Below are 23,283 nucleotides of genomic sequence, written 5' to 3'. Positions count from 1 at the left end.
GTAAATTGGTCTGGGGCGCTGCCCCTCGACCCCGCGAGGGGCGCTGCCCCTCGAACCCCAGTTTATTTTGAGCTACAGAAGACCACGGGAAGTGTTGTGCCTGCAGCTAAGCATTGACAGGGAAGCCATAAGCCGTAGAGGGAGACGGATTTGGAGGTTGGGAACAAACAGAGTTTGACAGAAGGCATTGCAAGTCCGCGCAGTTGTATGACACCAGGGAGTTATTCAGTTCAGTTTTTAGCCTTTGGGGAGTGTGATGGAGGATTTGAGTTGGCTCCTAGCATTTGTGCCAACGGATTGTGGCCACCTCCAGGCATGACTGGTACGCTTTGAGGAACTCGGAGTATGTCTCGGCTGGACGTGAGGTTGCCTTGGTGGATGCACAGAGGGCTCGGGAGGAGCTGACCACCAGGTTGGAGGCAATAGTCGCGTGAGACTTCGTTCAGCGTACCCAGGAGTTGGATGCCGAGAGAGCAGCACGGGTGGCTATCGAGGACAAATTGGCTAGGGAGACAGAATCATTTGAGTAGCAGTTGGTGGAAGCTGAGACTGAAAAACGTGTTTTGCACACAAGTTTGGGTTAGGCACAGGAGGACTGTGATGGCAAAGGAAGCAATATTGGTGAAATCTGCACTTGAGCATCGGCTGGTAGCAGAAAAGGTTTTCAGGTGAGGACGCAGCAAGTGTATAAGATCTAGGCCCGACTAGCGTCAGTAGTTCCTGTCGTTCATCTCTATTTTGTATTAAGTCGTCGGAGTCGACTTCTTTTCTTGGGGGGGATGATGTTGTCAGGAATAATCATTATGTTATGTTGTTATATTATGTTTATGTTGTCGTCGGTAATAATGAGTTACGACGGTCAGTTAGTTAGCCGACGGGTAGGTAGTTGGAGTCGCGACGGTTGTGTCGCACCCCTTCGGCTGTCATATATTGTACCACCTCCGGGTGTTGGAGGACATGTAATGTTGACGACGGATATAATATGAACATCCTTTGACATTAATGGAAAGCTTATTCTGGTACTTCTTTGGTATTTGCATTGTATTGTTGTTTGATTTCTGTATTCTTCCTATTTACCCAGTGAGGTAAACAATCTGCACCTCCTAATGAGAATGATGACCAGCCGGGATCCCCTACTGTCCTTTTGGAAGTTAGTTTGGGAAATGATGTATATGATTGGACCAAGAATAATCCTGATGATAAGGATGAAGTTATCTCGGCACTGAAGGACCTTGATCAAGAAATATGTCTTGATGATGGTACGGAGATGACCGCTATTCCTGAATGGTTGAGGAAGAGTATGGAAAAAAGTAAACAAATGATAGAAGTACAGCCTATTGAGGATATTGATGACTACCTAGCTAGGAGTGCTAAGAAGAAAGAGCCCAAGAGAGCGGAGATTTTGTCGCACATAGCTAGAGATGAGACAGGAATGCGGATTGCGCAGATTGCTGTTCCTAGAGCAGGCGTGACAGTGGACACTGCTACTCCCATGGATTTCCAGATCACTTCAATTGCCCTTGGTCGTCCATCCGCAGGGCAGCAATTTCAGGAGATTGGTGACAACCTCCAAGCAATCAATGCCAAGTTAGACACAGCGATTGCGGAGAATGAAAGCTACAAAAAAGAAAATATTAGACTCAGAGAGTATATTGCAGGGACAAGGCGTGGGGATCCCACCCTTATTTCCCCTATTGCAGTTGACCATGGAATACATTCACACTGCGAGGTAGCGAGAGGTACACACTCCGAGGTGGAAAAGTGGATTGAAAGCACAAGAAGGCAGGCAGATGATTTCCTTACTCAGTTTGTCCAAGCATATGATAAGACAACAACGCTTGTATTCAGAATCCAGTATTTGGAGGGAGTTTGGGAAGAATTCCGGCCTATCCAAGAGAAGACTATTCTACGCCTCCTGGCATTGAAGAAGGTTCCTAATTCCATTTTGGTCAGCGAGAACATTGTGCACAGTGGAGACATATATAATTTCCATGGCTGGTATTGTGCACTAGCTTTGAAGAAATCAGCTTATGAGAACGCCCAATTGAGTTGTATGGAGATGGAAGGATTAATTCAGGACATCCAGATGAAAATCCTTGCTTCGATTGAGGAATTATTGGGTGTTGATGTTAGTGATGCTAGTGGTTTACACTTAGCCGAATTAAGAGACAAGATAAAATTTATGTATTTTTGTCAGTTGGACCCTTTGCAGAAGAGTCAGATAGATGACTTGGTCTCTTTGTTGATTCATGTTCATAATTCGCAGAAGCTCATACCTGAATGGGAGAACACTTTGAATGCTTGCTCGGATTCATTGGATGTGATTGATTTACAGCAGGATACCTTGCCTAGCATTTCCATGGAGGAGTTAAATTCAGTTTTGGCAAGATTCTTGGAGTATGCTAAGAGAGAGAGAGATGCAGGGAGGAATCTTCTAGAAGATTCTCTATACGATGACTAGGTATCTTTCTATTGGGCCATATGTTGGTGGCACCATTTTTTATGTAACCCTAATTAGGGCAATTCTAGGGTTTTGTTGGCATGATCTCGACCGTTGATCTTGGATCAATCTGGGCCATCCATTTTGTAAAAGACTCTATATATGCCCCCTTGTCTCTCATTTGTAAGAGAGAGTTTTTGTAGAATTGTTGGTATATGCTACAGCTATTTGAATCCTAATCATTGTTCAATTGTTGGTGATTTTGCTCTTCAAATGTTGTATTTGCATTCATGGTTCTCAATTCCTCCAAGTTAGATTAGAATTTAGATTAGAATTTATTTTCATATATGTTAGATTGAATGGAAGATTTGTTGAGTATATTTGTGTGGAATCCTTAATCCATACCACTAGCCTCTTTCCGTTAGTAAGTGCGCCTTGTGTGGTCAACTGGAGTTTGAGTAAGCATAACTTCAACTATTATGCATCCGTTGACAAGCATCAACTTGGATGGTGTCTTCGTTTGATGGTAATAGTTTGAAAATCATTAAGTATACCTTAGATGATTGCACTAAGCTTGTGTCAATACCTGATTGTGAGACCTTGCCTGGTTTGATTCCACTAAATCCATTCACCATTCCCTACATTCCTAGGATTAGAATAGATTTCCTGAACCCTATTCTTTTTCCCCCTTTTTTAGTAAGAAGTAAATCCAGAGCCTTATTGATAAATCTTAAGTTGTCAGCACACCTATTCCACATCATTTATGATAACCCAAACATTTGCGTAAGTCCCCAAAGTGAAACACAGCAATTCACATCAACCACTGAACTTACCCACTCGTCAAGACCTGACATGTAGAAACCTTGGAATCACATTAGTTGATCTCATCCTTAGCATCTGAGGTGATTTTGTTCAAGAGAGGGTAAATTACTTTGGTAATTTATTCTGTATTGTTATGTGCATAAAAAACACATCAACACATTGGAAAACACAAACTGATTTTCCAAAGAAAGTGAACTGCTGCTATGATGAATACCAAAATCAGAATCTTTGTCATACCATGGCTGCCCCAAGTCTCATGTAACTCCTCTTCAAAGCTTGTCTCATCATCATTATACTCAGCAAATCCCAAACTAAGGTTTGATTCCTTGCCAAGATGAGGTAAAGGTGATGAAGCAATACTAGACTCAATTAGTGGGGAACCAAAAGAATTCATATCTCCTTGTGGCTGATCTATCATAGCTGGTTCTATAATCCCAATGATAGTATCTTCTTCACTCTTCATCTTCTCTTCCTTTGAAAGAACATGAGTGTATTCAACACCATCAAAACTACCTTCAACATGCTCTTCATTGGTCTCAAGACCATCATTGACTGAATCTGAAATAGGCTTCAGAACAGTTGTTTTGTTCATTTCACAAAACGAATAATCATTATTTCTAATTATATGCAAGTCTGAGGGAGTATTTTGGGGCTCTGTCACACATCCTTCATATGTCAAGGCAGCCTTCCCATCCAAACATTTGGATTTTGCAGCACTTGTTGAGTATGCCCGTTTAATGTCAGGATCTCTCATAAGCGTGGTCAATTCTTGTATCAACTCAGATATAGATTTCTCCGTAGTCATCTTATTCCAAATTTTGCTGAAAGCACAGGATGGCAGGAACATCTGATTTCTCTATCACTCATGGAGAAATTTACCAATGGAACTTACAGGCTAGCAGGAAAACTAGCTCTAATACCACTGAAATGTCTCACTTACTTTTTTCCCCTTTTTGTTTCAATTTAAAACACCACAATGCACCTGTTAAGGTTAGGAAAGAGAAATACAACATTGTTCATGGATAACCCTTCCACTTTCTGATCACCAAGAGCCCAATGTGGGAAGGTGAGAGCATACGGTGAATAGGGGATCGTTAGCTCCAGAATAAACTGAAAATACAATGTTGGGCGGCAAGCCAGCCCCTTCCACTTGTCCAGCGGGCAAGAACAACTTAATGTAGAATCACTCTACCATTTTCCAGCGAGAGGATAGTTATTACAATTCTGAAAGTAGATCACTCTACCACTTTTCAGCGGGAGGAGAGTTATTACAATTCTGAAAATAGATCACTCTACCACTTTTTAGCGGGAGGACAGTTATTACAAATCAAAAAATAAGATCACTCAACCACTTATTTAGCGGGAGGACTATGAAACCAACTGAGAGAAACAAATAGGCGGCTAGGCCATCCTCTTCCACGTTTTTCAGTGGGAATACAAAATGTAAAATGCAATTAAACAAGGTTGATCAGTACTACTAATTTCAACGTTACAATGAGAGCATTAACTTGCAGATTACAATAGCAAATGGATATTTAGACACACAGGTAAACTATAAACTATCCAACATATGAAAAGAATCCAAACAGGTAAATAACTCAAGTCTGATATCAAGAACAGAAAACTGAAATAACAGTTCAGCATGAATAGAAATCGCCTAAATGCTCATAACTTCATTCACGTAGCTCTGAAAGACTAGAAACCAAATGTAAATGGTTCCTAAAACCAAGGCGTCCAAACCAAAACCAACTAACCGCTCCAACTAGGATCAAAACATCAATGCACGCTTTCCAATGCACCCTCCAGCATGGTACAACCTGGGAAATAGGGCAATTTTCTCCATAAAATCCAAAACAGCTCCAAAGATCACAAAACTTAGCAAATTGAATCGCCTAGCCATAAGAAAAACATAGGACAAATACCCATAACCGCCAACTGAACTCCTAGAGACTTATGAACGAATTTCACTTTCAATTAACAGCTCCATACAACCAGCAAAGTCCAAAACTGAAAACAACACTCTAAAATCAGAAAACAACAAATATCTTCATCTTCGTTGAGCTTGATCTACTCCTCTGAATGTGAAATAGTCACAATATTCAGCTAGGGGTTATCTTTCAAGCTCGAAACTGAAGGTACTAGGAGGTATGCATCCCTCAGCAAGAATCTGGAATAATTTCGACAACACTTCGTTATAATAGCAATGGATAGTCTCAAATGAAGGCCAAGGCACTTATTTATAATTTTCTCCCAAATCTAACCTCCTTTTCCCTCCAATGTGGGACTTAACAATAGAATTCAAATTTACTTTTAATTTGCATTTCATTTCATCCTTCACCAAGTCATCACATTTTGCCTAGACAAGACACTTTATTAAAATGCAAATAATACATAATAAGAGCACCCAACATATAAAATTGACTTTTAATATAACTTAAGCAATCCCTTTAATAAATCGTCCATATTGCCTTAAGTTATAATTCAACTTAAAACATCATTTTCCATCAAATACTAAACTTGCCAAAACAAGCTCCAAGAGTATGGGAGATCAACTGAAAGAACTACCCTACCAGATATAACCGCTGCGCTGCTGCAGAAACCTTGCCAAAAATAGCACTTACTAAAAATAGTAAGTGTGTCCAAATGCATTTTAACCACATTCTCAATAGCCATCGCAATATACTAAAAATAGTAAGTCCGAAAAAGTCTCCAGATTCATTTGAATGTCACACCATTGCGAAGCTCTCAGAAAACCCAGAAAAACCCTACTTAATAAAAATAGTAAGTTTACCAAACTCCACTGCTTGCTATGCATGTACCATCATTGCGAAGCTTTCTGAAAACCCAAAAGGAATCCAGAACCAAAACTGTAAAACTCCAACATGCGAGCCACCAAAAACGCCGAAACATCCCCCTAGAAGTAGGAAACCCTAATTTCTACTTCCGACTAGCCTACGGGTCTCCAAAATAGGCTAACAGTCGACTGAACTAATTACTACTGAGAAGGGGACATTACATATAGTTCCAACATTCACTAAGAATGCCCTGATCAAGTCTCAACATTCACTAAGAATGTCCTTGATGTTATCTTACCATTCACTAAGAATGTTTCTAAATTAATCCCCAATTACCAGTAAGTGTGAACACCTCCTGATCCAATGGGAATTCTTCTACTGAGACACCTGGATTGAGTTTTGATCAAATATCTTACTAACAGAATACGGTTATTTGCCCCTCTGTATGATTTGTTCTTGGCCCCTTGGGATACTCCTCTACTTTCTTAGATGCTTAATAACTTCCCTCTATTACGTATCTCCTAAGTTCTATGTCTTCCTGGCCTGGGATGGAAGATCTGATTTGATTTTGGAGTGCTAAATGTGTGAATACCCTTCCTCGATCCCCTTATTGGGAATGAAGTGAATGTTTAATATGGTATACAAATTGGATATGACTATAATCTTTCCCCTTACTCTCCCTGGAAATCTTTATTCTGATTCCCCTATCAATATCATAAACGCCTACCTCCCCTTGCTGGGAATGAACCCCCAACTAAATACGCATTTCCCACTAGCCATGGGTTGCATCCAAAAAACAAACCCGTCTTTCAATGCCAATCCGCAACCCTTCATGTTGCGTTTTAAATAGCTTAATTTCTAATCAATGTTTGCATCACTAAATAAATCATTGAGAAATGTTTAGAGAAATATAAAATATGTTAATGATTATTTATATTATTATTTATTAGATATGTTAATAGTTATTTATTATGTACGTCGTTCTCCCTATGGGCATTACATTTTGTTTAATCAAGGGCCATCACAATATTGTTGAATTCTTTACTTGTCTAATTGAATGTTTGTATGTTGTGTGCAATGAAGAGGCTTTTTGCTAGTGATGTCAGCATGCAGTAGGGGATGCTTGTCTTGACTTCACAAATGTTGTGATCATGGAAGGGAATTGATATTAGTATGGGATACACTAGCTTTCCACTCACCAGTTGACCACATTTCTAAAACTATTCTACAAATTAGTGAGCAAGGGATAGGAAAATAAATAGTGTAGTTTAAAAAGCATTAGCTTCTTCTTTGCAGCTGGTCACTACGGTAGAGTTCACACTATGATTGCCCAACTATTGTATGGGACAGGGCATGTACAATGTATATTATGTGTTACCATGGATGCTAGGAATACGAACTCTCTCACTAGTCCAGTGGAATTTGTTGGATGGGATGGGTAAGGATATAAACTCACAAAGTTGGGACATCTTGCTCCATTCAACATCTGAAGTCAAAGATTGGAAACGGAGTTCCACTGGAAGATTGCTCATGATCAATGACAATGTCAGCTAATATTGCACCAAAATTGTATGAGTCGATGATGTACTTGTATCATGTATAAATGCTTAGTTTAAAAATTGGTATCAACAAAAAATATGAATAAGTACTTAATCATGTTGTGTACTCTAATATGTTATATTTTGCTTTTCATGACAGTACTTATAATCTTAAATTATAGGCTTGTATGCTGGAACTTAATGGTAATGATGTTGTATTTAATGGATTACATGTTATGCTTACATGAGTACTTCTGAAATGAATGTTCATGGTTATGTTTACTTGCTTACCTTGAGTCGTATTAGTGTAATGCAATGATTAGGCAATAAGGTTATGTTGTTGTAGTAATAAAAAGAAAATTAGTATCTCAGGAAGCGGTTATTACATCACTTTTGCACTAAATGCCACACCTCGTTGCTAGGGCAAAATCTGACAGATTTTTTTTATAATTTCTGATGTTTTTAAATTGCTATTAGTAAATGATTATATTTTTTTTAAATGTCGTGTTTCCTAGGATTTTGGGTATCACATAACTAAATTCTAATACCATCTCTGTTTCCAAAATCATTCTTTTTCCTAGTTTCAGGTAACTGTGGAATAAATAATCATTTAATTGACATCATCAATTTTTGAACATCTACATGGATATTCTCTCCCTGATGTAAAGATGAATGAGAACACACAAGTTTTCGACAATATTAAATGTTGGTATATGTAGATTGTTTGTGGAAAATGACATCAAATATATAATGTAAAGCTGTAGGAAAACATTGATTTTCAAAAATCACACATCAAGTCTATGATGGGACATTAAAATCTGTGTTTCTTCAGATTTAATTAAACAAACCTGTCTTTGTCGTGCACCCAAAACTAAAAGACGAAGTACTCCATCATTGTACTTCTTCATCTTTTGTTTCTTTTGTTTTGTATATACAACATGCCATTCTGCAATTGACAACAATAATTAGAGAACATGCTTGTGGCAATCCACCAAAGGTTTTATAGCATTTCATCTATTTCTTTTGCAACACCGCAAAAAGAACCTGACATGGCACATGCCCTGTCATTTGAAATAACTAATGAAAACTAGATATAGGTAGCAACAAAAGTATTACTTCATATTTCTAACACAGTATATATTACCATTTTGGATCAGAATGTAACCATAAAGAAAAGCACTTCATCTTTGCACAACAAAGGCAAACAACTAGTTTTTAGCAAAATGCACCAGGCACCCAAGCATAATCACCATGCGGCCATCTGTCTGATAAATTAATGGCACAGAAACTGACTGGAGGGCTTTTTACCACAGTAATCCTTCATAGTCTGATTGTATTCATATCTACACATCCACATTATAAAAATGATATATAGTCCTGCATTAATCATACAAAAAATACATGCAAGTGCACCTTACAATATAAACTTAAGCTGAATCCCAAGTATGACCAAAGATCCAGATAATAACACATCAAACCAACAAAAGGTTGATGACATCATCATTTAATTCTGAGATCATTTCCATAATTGCTATGAAAATTCTTAGTTTTTGGATATATAGATGTTTTCCCGTATGGGTGAACAGCATTAATGACACCATTTACAACAAGTATAGCATAAGATATGTCAACTGTAAGAATTGCATTTAATTTATATTGATATCAATAATGAAGCCCATAAATGCCTAATTATAATTGATTTTTTCTTTCCTTCAACAATACAGATTTCAATTTGAAAAAAGGGATTTCAAGAACAAAGTCTAAACCATATAACTTAGAGGAGATGATTTTGACATCAAAAACATTGTAGACATTCGAACAGTGCAATTGTTGAATGTTTGACCTTCTGCTGCCCACAGCTGTTGTTTATTAGTCAAAGAATCAGATGGATTAACCAGATCTTTTTCTGCAGCTCTCATGTTTACATGAGCAAAGAGAGGGACTGTGAGAGGTGGATTCCTCTTGAAAACCTAGGACACAACTATAGGATATTAGCAAAAGTCAAATCCAAAGTGAAAGCAGGAGTTAGAGCAAATACAATAGTCGAAGCATGAGCAAAAGCCAATGTCAAAGCCAAAACAAACACAAGGTTTAGTCATGCTAGAACATCGTATATCATCTACAAGCACTAAATGGGTAGAGATTGTGAGGTGACTACCTCTTCCAAAGGAAAGAAGTGTTGGCCATATCGATCAGAATAATTAGAAGATCTAGAAATGTCTCCAAAGTTCATTGAGGATCTAATGAGTCCTACTCTCCTTGAAGGAAGTCTTGACTCCAAAGCAATCTTCAATATTGCTTTCTTGACAGAAGAAGACCAAGTCGCTATGAAACAAATATCCATGGGATAGAGGACTTCAATATTAAATGACCACTACTAATAACATGAGCAATATAAACCGTAAGTGAAAGGCGATAACACAAAAGGGAAACCTATCATTGACCACGATAGTGTGTGTATTGTGTTGAGTATATTGTCATTCATGTCAAAGGTTAATGATCAAGGTAGTACAAATCTCAAAGGATTTTCTTTGGTTGAGCTACTTGTTTGCCTGCTTGAGGTGCTTGACGTGCTTGACCTGCTTGATGTGCTTCAGCTGCTTGCTTGTCTTCTTCAGCCGCCATGTCAGATTCTATGCCATGTCATCGTTAAATACTCCAAAAGGTCGATCTCTTTGAGATTTAAAAGTGGCGGCTCATTTAAAGATTCATTTGTAAAAAAAAATTAGAAGAGTGTAGTGTGATAACTATTTGGGGCATGACTGCGCAGTGAAATTAAATTGAGTTGATGACGTTGGAAAGGGGTCAATTCTGGTAAGCAGCATTACTTATTTGTCTCGACTGGATAGAATTACTTGCTTAAAGGAGCCGACACATGGTAAGCAGCGTTACTTATTTTTGTCTTGAATGAAGAGCGTTGCTTTTTAATAGACTTGCGGAAGTGACAAAGCTGATGTGTTATGTAATGAGTCATGTGTGAATGAATCTTGAACAGCTGGATGTTTCATTTCTGAAAAAAAAATTCAAACACTGCGTTATTTTTAGCTTGAGTCGAGCTGGAGATCATTGCGTTTAAATTGATGTGGCTCAGGTTCTTTTAAATTTTTGGCCGTATATTGAAAACGTGGGAGAGCTCGTGGACCAGAAAAACAGTGAGTTGTTTCTTTTATTACCTGGGTACGGACGTTTAGGGTGCAGTTATGAATATCATTGATTGCCATGTGTGGAGTCAGTTTCTTCTCAATATAATGGTCAAGTTCAATTGTGTTGCTCTCAAAAAACAAAATGTAGTATCGAGCATTTTTTTTGTATAATAAAAAGGAAATGTTTTTGTTTCGACATGTGAAAAAAATTTCTCTATTGAGCAGAAAGGAGAAAGCGATGGCAGAGTATTTTGCTAGAGGTAATAGTGAAGTCAGTTCTCCTTTTGTGAAGGTATGAAGGCCTTAGTGTGTTGAGTGATGTAATGTGCCCTTCTCCCTAGTATTCAGACATCTGCGGAGTTTGGCCTATTATTTGACCCTCGTAGGCCAAGGAGTTGATGAGAGGGTCGTCTTGGCAGTTACTTGTGGCTTCACATATTATTTTACATGGTTTTATGGTGAGATAATGTGTTCTCACATATGATGTCACGTGTGCACTTTATATTATAATAATATTTTAATATTTCCTAAAGTGCAATTATTAATTATTTAAAAGGGGAGCAATTAAATATTATTTTATTATAAAGGAATCTTCTAGAAGGGAGGCCGATTCATGTATGAAAAAGAATAAATAGGGGAGGAGCCTCATGGTTTAATCATCGGTTATTTGACATCTCTTCTTGTGTTAGAACTTGTGGAGCCAAGGGTTTCTGCAGATCATTGGTCATTGGGAACGATACCGCCCTTTGATTCACATAAATGAAGTGGTGAAAGATCCTCCGAAGGGTTGCAATTGTGAGAGAAGGATACCTCAGTCCTTCATACTTGAGTTTATTGCGGTTGGCAAAAGCATTCATGGTAGACGATTTTGGGAGAGCACTTCAGCTTATTGGTGAATAGACATCCATGATTGCATCTACACGTTGAGATAGGCAAGGCGATTCTCTTGGAGCATATTGGAGGTAAATTTTGGAGAGAGTTGCAGTCATTTTGGGTCTAAGACAAATTCGACCAATCCTTCCGTACCACACGATTTTGCTCATAACTTCATCTTGGAGCATCGATTCAGTCCTAGATTGGAGCGCCCACTTGGGAGGGGTTCATTGATGATGTCAGATGCTTGATATGGAGTAAAGGAGCTGATAATTATTTATTATTCACTTACATCAAAACAGGGGCGATTTTGGTTAAGGGTTCAATTTGGCACAAGGAAGGAATAGGGAGACTTGATATTGCTTGCATCTTCATCTATACACCAAGGCGCTTCATCCAGGTTCTCTTTTGGCATTGTTTCATTGAGTTTTCAGAATGTATGTACGAATTCATGGCTGCCATTAGTACTTAGAAATTCTGAACTAGTTCAATGTAAGCCAAGAGTCTTGGCCATTGTTAGACATTTTGTAATCAGTCTATTGTTTTCAATAATGAGGGATAAGGCTGCATTCGATCTATATGTTGTTACTTCAATCATTTAGTTGCATGCCAATTGTTGGTAAAAATACCAGTCTGCTGTAGGTGTCCATTTCTTGCATTTAATTCATGTATATGCATCTGAAAAACACAAAAACTGTTGCATGATCATCCTAGAAGGTTGTCTTAATGTTTGTAAGCAATAATATCATTGCCAATTGGAGATAGTACTATTAGAGCAAGTCGTTTTATATCAGTTATATGCCAAGTTAAAACTGTATAACACGCAGAATTATACATTGTCCAAAACTGCATAACACGCAAGTTATTCAGTCTGAAAACTAGAACAGCAAGTTATCAGACAATTGTTTGTTAATATTCCCTACACTTTCAGTCATATAACGGAAGGGGATATTACAAGTGAAGTATTATCTTCTGTGTAGTGGATATCATTTCTTTTGTATGCTGCATTCCATATATAGTTAGCTGCGTGAAAGATAAGTAGTGCCACGTTGATGATAACAGCTGACACGGAAGTGTGTGAACAGGATATAGATTTCTGTGTTCGTGTGTTTTTTTGTAGTGAAGCAGTGTATTGAGTCTTGAGGATCGTGGTTTTCATAATGTTCTAAAGTGAATTTTTAATGTCAGTTGTAGCTTCACACATTTCCTAAGGTCGTATTTGCTAAGTGAAAAGGAGTCAATGCCAGTAACTGTTGTACTTGTTGGTATCGATGATAATGGAGATTGTAGTATTTGAATGGGTCGAGAGTCATAGAGCAGTTTTGAATAAAAGGGGTGTGACAAAGAGTTTTGAATATCTGGAGCCTTATAATCATGTTTAGCAGAGTTGAAGTAATATTTGATGCAGGCAGAGGTGTTGAGTATTTTTTGTTTTTTGGATTGAAATTTAGAGAAGTGTGCTTCAGTGTTCAGAGTTGGTGCTTCGAAGAGTGTCGGTGCTCTCTGAGGGTTGGTACTCTTTGTGGGTTGGTGCTCACATTTGTAATCTGGATTGGTGCTCATTTTGTTAATGAAAGTTATTGCATGGTGTGGTTTTGTTAGTTTTAGGATCAGAAATGTAAGCAATCAGAAAATGCAACACATAAGACAATGAACACAATGTTTACCCTGGGAAAACCCTCCTACTCGAGGGAGAAAAACTCAGCAAATAATATTATCTTATAAATCAGAAGAATAAGTGCAGAAGACTGCATACAAAATCAGGCCCTAGAATAGGCCGAGTCTTATACAATCAGATAAGTCACTTCTCCTTGAAATGGATGATCACACTTCTTCTGCAAAATCGAATCTGCTGCTAGGAGGCAAACTGCTGCTGCTGCTAGAAAATGCAAATTGAAGTGAATGAATTGATGCCCAAATGTGGAGACACCTTTTCCTTTCTATAGCAAGTTATGTGACCTCTCTTCTAGGGCTGACCTAGAATAAATAATATTTGTTTTACAAAGAGAAAGGCCAACTTGCCTTGATTAGTTTATCTTAGGGAAATACCTGGCCGACTTGCCTTTTGATGAATATATTTAAGGAAAATATCTCCCGAAGCTACAAAACACTAACACTCCCTCTTAGCTAGGGAGGTATTTTCAAATATCCTCGTCATGGAGTCTCTCAACATGACACCCACAATGGCTACACGCATTTGTGAAAAAAACGCATCTCAGTCTCAGAGATGTACACAAGTTCATCACGGAGTCTCTCTACATGATGTCCACAATGGCTACTCCCATTTATGGAAAAACACATCGTCATGGAGTCTATCAACATGACGTCCACAATGGCTACTCCCATGTGTGGAAGGATACACATGTACAAGTGTCCATCACGGAGTCTCTCAATGTGATGTCCACAATGGCTACTCCCATTTATGGAAAGAAACACATTATCATGGAGTCTATCAACATGACGTCCACAATGGCTACTCCCATAAGTGGAAGAATACACATGTACAAGTGTCTGTCATGGAGTATCTCAACGTGATGTCGTCATGGAGTCTCTCAACATGACGTCCACCATGGCTACTCCCATGTGTGGAAAGAAACACAAGTACAAAGGTTTGTCGTCATGGAGTCTCTCAACATGATGTCTCATCTCAGTCTCAAAGATGAACAAGGGCTCGCACCTCATATTTCTCCGTCTCAGAGAAATATACACGACAAGGGCTTTCACCTCATATTTCTCCGTCTCAGAGAAATATACACTACAAGGAAACTTCATGATGATGCGACTCCCTCTGAAGCTCCAAGGACTTGCATCAACCCCTTGACCTCCTTGTTCAAGATTGCCTACAATGCTTGCCTTAGAGGAATAGTTTCCAACGCACACCTTCGGCACTACTATCTTGTGAGAGTTTAGGACTATCCTTCATCTCAAATTACCCTATTCTGAATAGGTTTGCGGAGATACCAATGTCAAATCCCGATTGATTGTCTTCTGCAATTATGTTCTCTACAACTGAAAAAGTCAACCCACTTAGCTGACACCTTCACTTCTTCTTAGTAAGTCATAGAACTTCCTCTTGATCCCTGCCTCAGAGATTGCAAAGAAATCCTCTTGGAAGTGAACTTCCATCCTTTGACTGATCTCAGAATCTTAATCCTTTTCCTGGACATGCTCTCAACTCGTGTCTTGAATTCTCGGAATTTAACTCCCTCTAAATCACATTTCCTCCTCTTTGAAGAAACTGATCGCAATGACAATCTGTATAGGTTCTTTTTCGAGAGATGTCTCCAATGAAGTTATGTGCCATCAACTCAGTCCCATGGCTGCAAGCAGTGTCTCCATGTTTGTTCATTTCTTCAGCCTGCATGACTTTCTTACAAGATGCATCAAACTCTTTCTCCCTTGAATTCCTTATGTAATCTCTCATCATCCTTTTGCTCCTCAAACCGTCCTGGAAGCATTTTAGAGAGATTAGTAATAGTTCATAGAATCAAACCAGGTCCCGAAGAGAAATATTTGAATTCATGATCAATATTAAATCATAAAATACTTATCTCTTTGTTGTTGATACACCAATGAGCTAGACCTGTAGTTGTGTCTCATCTTCGCCACCTTCGGTGTTGCCATCCCATGCAACCGACCTCATATTTTCCAGATCAAACATAATTTAGCTGCATTAGCTCTTCATCTGAATCTTGCATCTTGTCATAGCCCTCAAGCCACATTTGAAGTCGGCATCCGTCTTAAGGTCTGTTGTCCAATGTTGCAGGGCTGAATGACAAAGAAAATCTCTTTCCAACACCTTTAGACTCACCAAGAATAGCTCCCAAGATTGTTCAATAACATCAAACTCACCCAACAGCATTCCAACACCCTCAAAAGGTAAGGATATAACAGCCATAAGTCTGATAATGACTCCCAATGACATGGATCATCACTAGACTAACCCAACAATCTTCAAACAGCCTCTATCTACCAAGGACGGACAAGGAACAAGTCTGTCATAAGTTTTCAGTGAAACACAGGTCTGTATGACACCCCTTAAGGCATCCAAATCCTCCTAGAAACAACTCCAATCAGTTATCAAAGATTTCCCATGCCCGGCTCCACCTAGAAAACCATGCCAACAACAAACAATGCAACAAACCCTTCACAGCTGAGTCACTCGGCCACAAGGATCACAATGACAAACAAGTTCAAATGATTTCAAACCCCTCATCACAGTGTATCGGATTTCTTGAACCCGCTCTGATACCATGTAAGTTTTAGGATCAGAAATGTAAGCAATCGGAAAATGCATGTAATGTCCCATGTTCCGCTCTAATTTGGTTTGGTGGCTTGCATGTCGGAATTTCACAATTCTGATTTTGGATTCCTTCTGGGTTTTCAGAGAGCTTCGCAATGGTGTGACATGCAACTAAATCTAAGGACTTTTTTGAACTTACTGTTTTTAATAAGTGTGAATGAGGACAACTTATTTTTTTGGCTTTTTCTGGGTTTTCAGAGAGCCTCGCGATGGTGTGAGATGCAAACGAATCCGAAGACTTTTCCGGACTTACTATTTTTAGTAAGTTGTGACGGCTGCTCAAAATGTGGTTAAAATGCATTTGGACACACTTACTATTTTTAGCAGGTATGCTATTTTTAGTAAGTGCTATTTTTAGCAGGGTTTCTGCGAGTCAGTTCAAATGGCTATTTCTAGCAAGTCCGTTTGAGCAGTTGGTCTTCCAGCATTTTTGGAGCTATTTTGGCAAGTCTGAGCTTATGTTGGGCGACCTCATGGTTGATAAGTGAATTATTTATAAGGCATGATGGACGCCTTAGAATGAAATAAATTAATCTTATAAAATAATTCACTTATTTACCTTGGACGCCATAACACACTTTATTGATATTTTTTATGGAGTATATTTGCTACCTTGAGGGGGTCAATTTGTTGGAGAATGTTGTTTAAAGTTGGATTATAACTTAAGGCAATATGGACGATTTACTAAAGGGATTGCTTAAGTTATATTAAAGTCATTTTCTCAATTATATGTTGGGCGCTCACATTATGTGTTATTTGCATTTTAATAAAGTCTCTTGTCTAGGCAAAATGGGACGACTTGGTGAAAGGGATGAAACGAAATGCAAATTAAAGTGAATTTGAATGTCATTGTTTAGTCCCACATTGGAGGGAAAAGGAGGTTCAATTTGGGAGAAGGTTATGAATAAGTGCCTTGGCCTTCATTTCAGACTATCTTTGAGCAAATATTATAATGAAGTGCTGTCAAAATGCAGAGTGAAGCTTCGAGGAACGCTTACCTCCTAGCCATTGCTTTATATCTTGTTTGCAAAATAGCAACTAGTCGAGGCAGAGCCTGCTCTTCATCCCAGAGGAGTGGATTGAAGATAATGTCGCAAATTTCTGTATTGTTTTCTGATTTTTGGAAGTGTTTTAGAGTGTCCAGGTTGTTGTTCGTGTGGTGTGTTGAAGAAGGTTTTTGTTCGTAAGTCTCAGTGTGTTATTCTTCTCGTTCTGGGTATTTCCTCTATCTCTCTATTTGATTTAGGCTATACATTTTGTGAGTTTATAGAGCTTAATTTGGTCTCTTGGATTATCTTTGCATATTACCCCCTTAGCTGGTTGTACCATGTGGCTGAGTGCTTTGGGATGCGTGTGTAATGTATTTGGGTCAGTTTGTTGTAGTTTGTTGTTCTAGGCTTAATCGCCTACCTCCTAGGAGTCATATGCTTTCAGTCTCATGTCATTCGATTAAGGTTTGAGGGAGTTGTGAGTGTTTTAGTGGAATTTGGTGGTGCTGGTCTGTGTGTTTTTAGCATGCTGGAAGTTTATCAGATTTAGAGTTTTCCGAGTTTGGAGTGATTTTCTTGTGTGGAGACTCCCTTGTACCTTGTGGAGCTGATTGAGCAATATGTGTTGTTGTGTTCGGTGATTTACCTTTGTTGCAGACATGAAAATTATTGTAATGCTGAATAGTAGTACTATTAACAAGTTATATTTGGAATTGTTCTTCATTTCACACTGAACAAGTGGAAGAGGTTGGCTTGTCGCCTATATCTTATTTTGTATTACTATCCTCCCGCTGCATAAGCGGTAGAGTTGATTGTTAATTTCATTCCCAGTCCTCCCACTGGATAAGCGGTTGAGTGATTGTTATTTCAGTTTATTGGCTTGTCCTTGGCTGGTTTACCGCCAGGTGATTTCTTCAGTATTTCTGTCACCCGCTGTATAAGCAGAAGGGGCTAGCTTGCCGCCCAAGCATTGTAAAATTTCCAGTTATTTGAAGCTAACGATCCCCTCAACACTGTATGTTTTCACCTTCCCATATTGGGCACTTGGTGATCAGAAAGTGGAAGGGTTACAATTTCAGCATTATTGTATCTTGATTTCCTAACCTTAACGGGTTCTTCTTGTGATTGTAACTGGAAATAAGTTGAAAAAAATTGTGGGGATATTACAATGCAACACATAAGACAATGAACACAATGTTTACCCTAGGAAAACCCTCCTACTCAAGGGAGAAAAACCCAGCAAATAATATTCTCTTATCAATTAGAAGAATAAGTGCAGAAGATTGCATACAAAATCAGGCCCTAGAATAGGTCGAGTCTTATACAATCAGATATGTCACTTCTCCTTGAAATGGATGATCGCACTTCTTCTGCAAAATCGGATCTGCTGCTAGGAGACAAACTGCTGCTGCTGCTAGAAGATGCGAATTGGAGTGAATGAATTGATGCCCAAATGTGGAGACACCTTTTCCTTTATATAGCAAGTTATGTGACCTCTCTTCTAAGGCCGACCTAGAATAAAGAATATGTGTTTTACAAAGAGAAAGGTCGACTTGCCTTTGATTAGTTTCTCTTAGAGAAATACCTGGCCAACTTGCCTTCTGATGAATATATTTAAGGAAAATATCTCCGGAAGCTACAAAACACTAACAGGTTTTTTTACCCGAAAAGGTTTTCCACATGAAATCTTGTGTTCTCATGTTTATGCATCCTCTCTACAATTTATTCTATGTTGTTTCAATTATTTAAAAGTTAAAATACTGATTCACCTTGCCCCCCGCCCCCCTCAATATTTTTTGTGTGCTTTTCATCTTGTTGTTAAAGAAAGGGTCAAGTATAGGTAAATGTGCAACAATGTTTAGGAACACCTAACAAACCTTTTGGAAGGGGATTGTATTAGAGAGTCGCCTTAAGCATTCAATATCGATATCCATGAGAAACCCAACAACTCTATTTATTGAAAATCAGAAGCTGACAAAATTTATTGCCAATGGATTTGAAGAACCAATTTAGCACTAGTGCACAGATAGACAAGTGACAGTGATGATATGCATTTCAACAACAATTTGAGGAGTAGAAATTGGTTGATTTATTGATGTTATCAACACCAATAAGGCCACACTGTACGTGTAATAACCCTCACAAGATATTACCTCAAATACAAAGGAAATTTTTGTGATCGCTAGAATCCTCGCTCATTCTAATCACCATATTTTCGATATGAGCAACGTGAGAGCATATGGAGACAATGAGAATAATAAATTTAAACTGAATGATATTCGCAACTAGGCAACCAATTTACAATATAAGTCATTCATAGAATTAATCAAGCCAAGATGGTTGATAGTGAGATGAAAATTTTGACCAAGCCAAATTGGCTAACTACAAGCAATATTGTATCAATGCCAAAATGGTACACTAACTCGATTTCGATACACACCTTGCTAGACGAAAAATGTTCTAAAAAACAAAGGATCCAAGGGATAAACCGACCAAGATCTATTACAATAAAGAGTACGGATCGGTTGATGAACTATCAAATATTTTCGAAAATTCACATACAAGCTATAAACCATCCAATTTACAATATTGATTTTGCAAGCAAATGTGATACAAATTACATTGATCATTTTGCATATCCATTTTACTAAAAAAAAGTAGTTTGAAAACCAAAAATTAATAAGTTCCTCTACATGACACACAAAAATCCAAAAGATTGAAAATAAATACACCTCTAAAACACTATAATTGGAAATCTACATTAACTGGTTGTCAAACCCCATTTTTGAACAATTAAATTATGCTATATTTGCATTACTCATTTTTGGATAAGTTGATGATGCAATTAAAAATCATGAAATTTTGGGATAGATACAATTTCCATTATATGGTTATTTTGACACGAATTCAAGTGTGTGGAATATAATTATCAGATTTTCAATGAGATATAAAACTAACGTGATCTTATCATTAATTTTGATAAATTGAAAATTGATTGGACTATGATAAATTAGATATAAATGTGTTATCATTATGATGGACTAATGCCACTGTGGCTAAATGAGCTGGATGCGGGACAATTTACTTCCCCCCTCCTAGCGAAGAGGAAGAGCATCATCAGAGAGAGGACTGTAGATCAAGATGGTTGGCAGAACATATCATGTTTTCTATAGAAAAGTTCATCATACACACACACTAGGATTTTAGATGTGTTTAGAGATGTCACTCCATCATAAGATTTGTTTGTCTATGTTTGAGCATGCAAAGATGGTTATGTTGGCATTGGCCAAGGAATCAGCTACCTGGTTTTGTGATCTGAAAATTGTCTTGATGTTGAAAGCATCAAAAATTTCAATTAAATCCCACACACTGTTGTGGTAGTAGTTCAATCTCTTGTCATGACAAGTGTACTGTTTTCTGACCTTCCTGACCACTACCTCGAAATCTCCGAAGCAATGCAATATTCGCGCTCCCTTGTGGATGGCCAACAGCAGTCCATGAACCAAAGATTCATATTCTACTACATTGTTGGTGCAGTGAAATTGCAGTCTATAAGTGGCCAAATAGGTTTCACCATTGGGGCTTATGAGCTCTATTCCGGCCCCAACTGCTCGCTTAGACTTAGAACTACCAAACCTTAAGGTCCAAGTCTGATTTGCATCTGGCAAGGCGTAGGTCTTAGCTCCCCGCCTCTGATTTTTATTACTTTTATGTTGAAGGACTTCCTTTTCTAGGCATGTTGGCAAATCAGCAGGTACTTGTTGCGGCACCTGAGATCTTAGTACATTTGGGTGCCTCTTTTGCACTTGACCTAATGTTGTCTTGCACAATGAACATGTGATTTCAAAATGTGTTGCGTCTTGGACTCTGCACCAATCAGGCAGGAGCAAATCTTCAATAGGAACTCTTCAGCCTAATTGTTGCGTTTGCCCTGTGCACTTGCAGACAAAGTCCTTAAAGTTGCCAAACAGCTCATTCTCCTCTTGGTATGATTGAACATCATCCTCATCTTTGCCCACATGAGGGCTTTCTGTAATTTTCTCTAAGTTTGGAATTGGTCCTGAACATTGAACCAACAAAACTTCATTTATCGAGCCCATATCAAGCCTGGAGGTTCCACAGATTGGACTCTAAAATAGAGTCTCATTTGTCTGATTGTACTCTGTGATCATTAGCTTAAGTTTGGGTTCAAACTCTATTCAGATTTGGTTTGCCACACCTCTCCAGGGTAGCCACATGTGGGTAAAGAATGAGTGCAGCCATCCGTTGAGGACTCGGGTCCAATCTTTGCTTAACAACATACCATATGCACCAGGGATGTCCACCACTTGCATGTCAATGTACATTTGTATGCGCGGATCTACGATTAGCTGAATGTACACCCACGAACCAAATCCCGTTGAGCTACGAATGATCATCCAGAAGTTCGAAGGATTCATGTCTTCACATGCTGCAGCTTAAGTGTTTTTCAACACTTAGTTGTATTTTTCCAGTTTTGCAATCTCTTAGTTGTAGTTTTTCTTTTGACAAGTTGCATGTAAAAGCCTTTTGTAAATTGCAAGTTAAGTCTTTACTTGCACTTTTGTAATTACATGTAAGGCAACTACAAGTTGTGTTCAGTTAGGACTGTAGTTGGAATAAGTCTTAGTTAGTTATTGAATAAGTCTTGGTGGTTGAGAAAATCTGTCAAGTTAGTTAGGATCCTCCCACCTTTTTCTCAAGGCTCCTCTTCTATAAATACTTGAGGGGTCTATTGTAATCTTTATCTTTTGGGAAAGCAAGCAACAACTATGCCAAATTTACAGCAAAGAAGTCTTTGAGCTTTCATGTGTGAATTCAAGAATTGAAAGAAATAGAAGGTGTGTGCGGGAAAAGCGGGGCGATGAAACTTAAAATGCGGAAATGTGATCTCAAAGAGGCTTGTTCACACACCCACGAGACTTCTTGGTGCAAGTTATGTTGTCATGAGGAATGACTCAACTTCCCAAGGTTGGTTCCATGGTTCTCTATCTCACAAGGTCCCTCAAGCCAATGCCTTTGCTCTCAGATCACTGAGCAAAGTGGTTTAGGGATGACGAATGCAAGAACGAGGGATGCTTATGATTGATTTAATTATGAAATGAATCCTATCTATGCATGATTCTACAAATGCAATAAACTAGATTATAAGATGACAAGATTAGTAGCAATACTATCCTAACATGATATACTAATTTATGGTTTAAGCTAATGATAAAGGAAATAGTCTAAAATGCTTATTAGATTAATTCCTATTACAAAGAGAAGCTAGATGTATTGATAAATTTGAGCATAAATGAGATACTAAAAGCTTGCATGGATCCTTAAAATGGAGGAATGAGAGCTCTATTTATAGTGAAAATAGGGCAATGGATGGTCAAGATTGAAGGAGTTAATCAAGGGTCGGGATTGAAAGTTATCAATCCATGTTTACAATTTTCAACAATGAAATGATGACAATTGTCAACATAAGACTGGTTGAAAGGAGATGAAAGAAGCATTAAATGCTTGAGAAGACCTTATGGTTACCTTAGGAGGTAAGGGTTAAGGTTAGGTTAGGGTTATCCAATGGACTAAGCTTTTATCCAAGGGGTAAACTCTTGTGCAAAGGTTAAAGGGATAACCATGGTCAAAGCAATAAATGCTTGATGAGACCCCTGGGTTAGATGGAGGTTAAGTTAGTCAAAAAGTTTCTAACCATGCCACTAAGGGTTAGTTAACCATTAATGATTTGAAGACTTTGGGGACAAATTTGTAAGAGTCCTTCCAAATTTGGGGGTATTCGCTTGTTGAATGGATAAAGGCTTTAATGCCTTTAGAAGACTTTACTCCAAATTTGAGAAGTGACCTCCTCAAATTTAGGGAAAAGGGATAATGGATGGGATTGGGCTAATTGATTAAGATTAGATGGATTCTAGAAGAAATCAGGAATAGGGTTTAGGATGCAAGTGGGTGGGGAAAATAGAATTTAATTAAAATAAAATTAATTTATTTCAATTTAATTCAATTTGGGATAAACTATTAATTAAATGTAAATTTAATTAAAAGTAAGAAGAAGGGTTTTAATTAAATAAAATGATTTATTTAATTAAATGATGCAAAGGGCTTTAGTGAATTTAACTAAATAAATTGAATAATTTATTTATTTAAATAGAAGAATGTGGGCGATTTAGTTAAATTAAATTTGACTACATGGAGGAATGGAAATAAAATGAACATTAAATATTCATTTAGGAATACGGTCATTTTTATACATCTACAGAAGGAAATTGCTCAAGCTTTGAGTCTTTGTGCTACATTCTTGAGTCTGTGTTCTATATTATCTTTCTTGCAAGTGTTCCTTCAAAGAACTTAATTGAATT

At 38.0% G+C, this 23,283-nt stretch overlaps 1 protein-coding gene across 5 annotated transcripts in view; it reads right to left on the bottom strand.

Moving 5' to 3' along the window:
* Positions 1-23,283, bottom strand: part of LOC131075078 (uncharacterized) — a 257,750-nt gene that overhangs the window by 189,855 nt on the left and 44,612 nt on the right. For 4 of the 5 annotated variants that reach the window (XR_009113168.2, XM_058011888.2, XM_058011887.2 and 1 more), the window contains exon 5: positions 8,444-8,541. Coding sequence is in view for 4 of the 5 variants with exons in the window: in XM_058011888.2 (XP_057867871.2) it covers positions 8,444-8,541 (98 nt within the window). In the remaining variant the exon portion in view is untranslated. Of the gene's footprint in view, positions 1-8,443; positions 8,542-8,739; positions 8,821-23,283 lie in introns of those variants that run through there. The other variant, XM_059218434.1, reaches the window with a different exon arrangement.

The sequence above is a fragment of the Cryptomeria japonica genome, chromosome 3, assembly GCF_030272615.1.
Source record: "Cryptomeria japonica chromosome 3, Sugi_1.0, whole genome shotgun sequence".
Taxonomy (NCBI): domain Eukaryota; kingdom Viridiplantae; phylum Streptophyta; class Pinopsida; order Cupressales; family Cupressaceae; genus Cryptomeria; species Cryptomeria japonica.
Note: the sequence above shows the minus strand (reverse complement) of the source record. Positions and strands in the feature narration are given on the sequence as shown.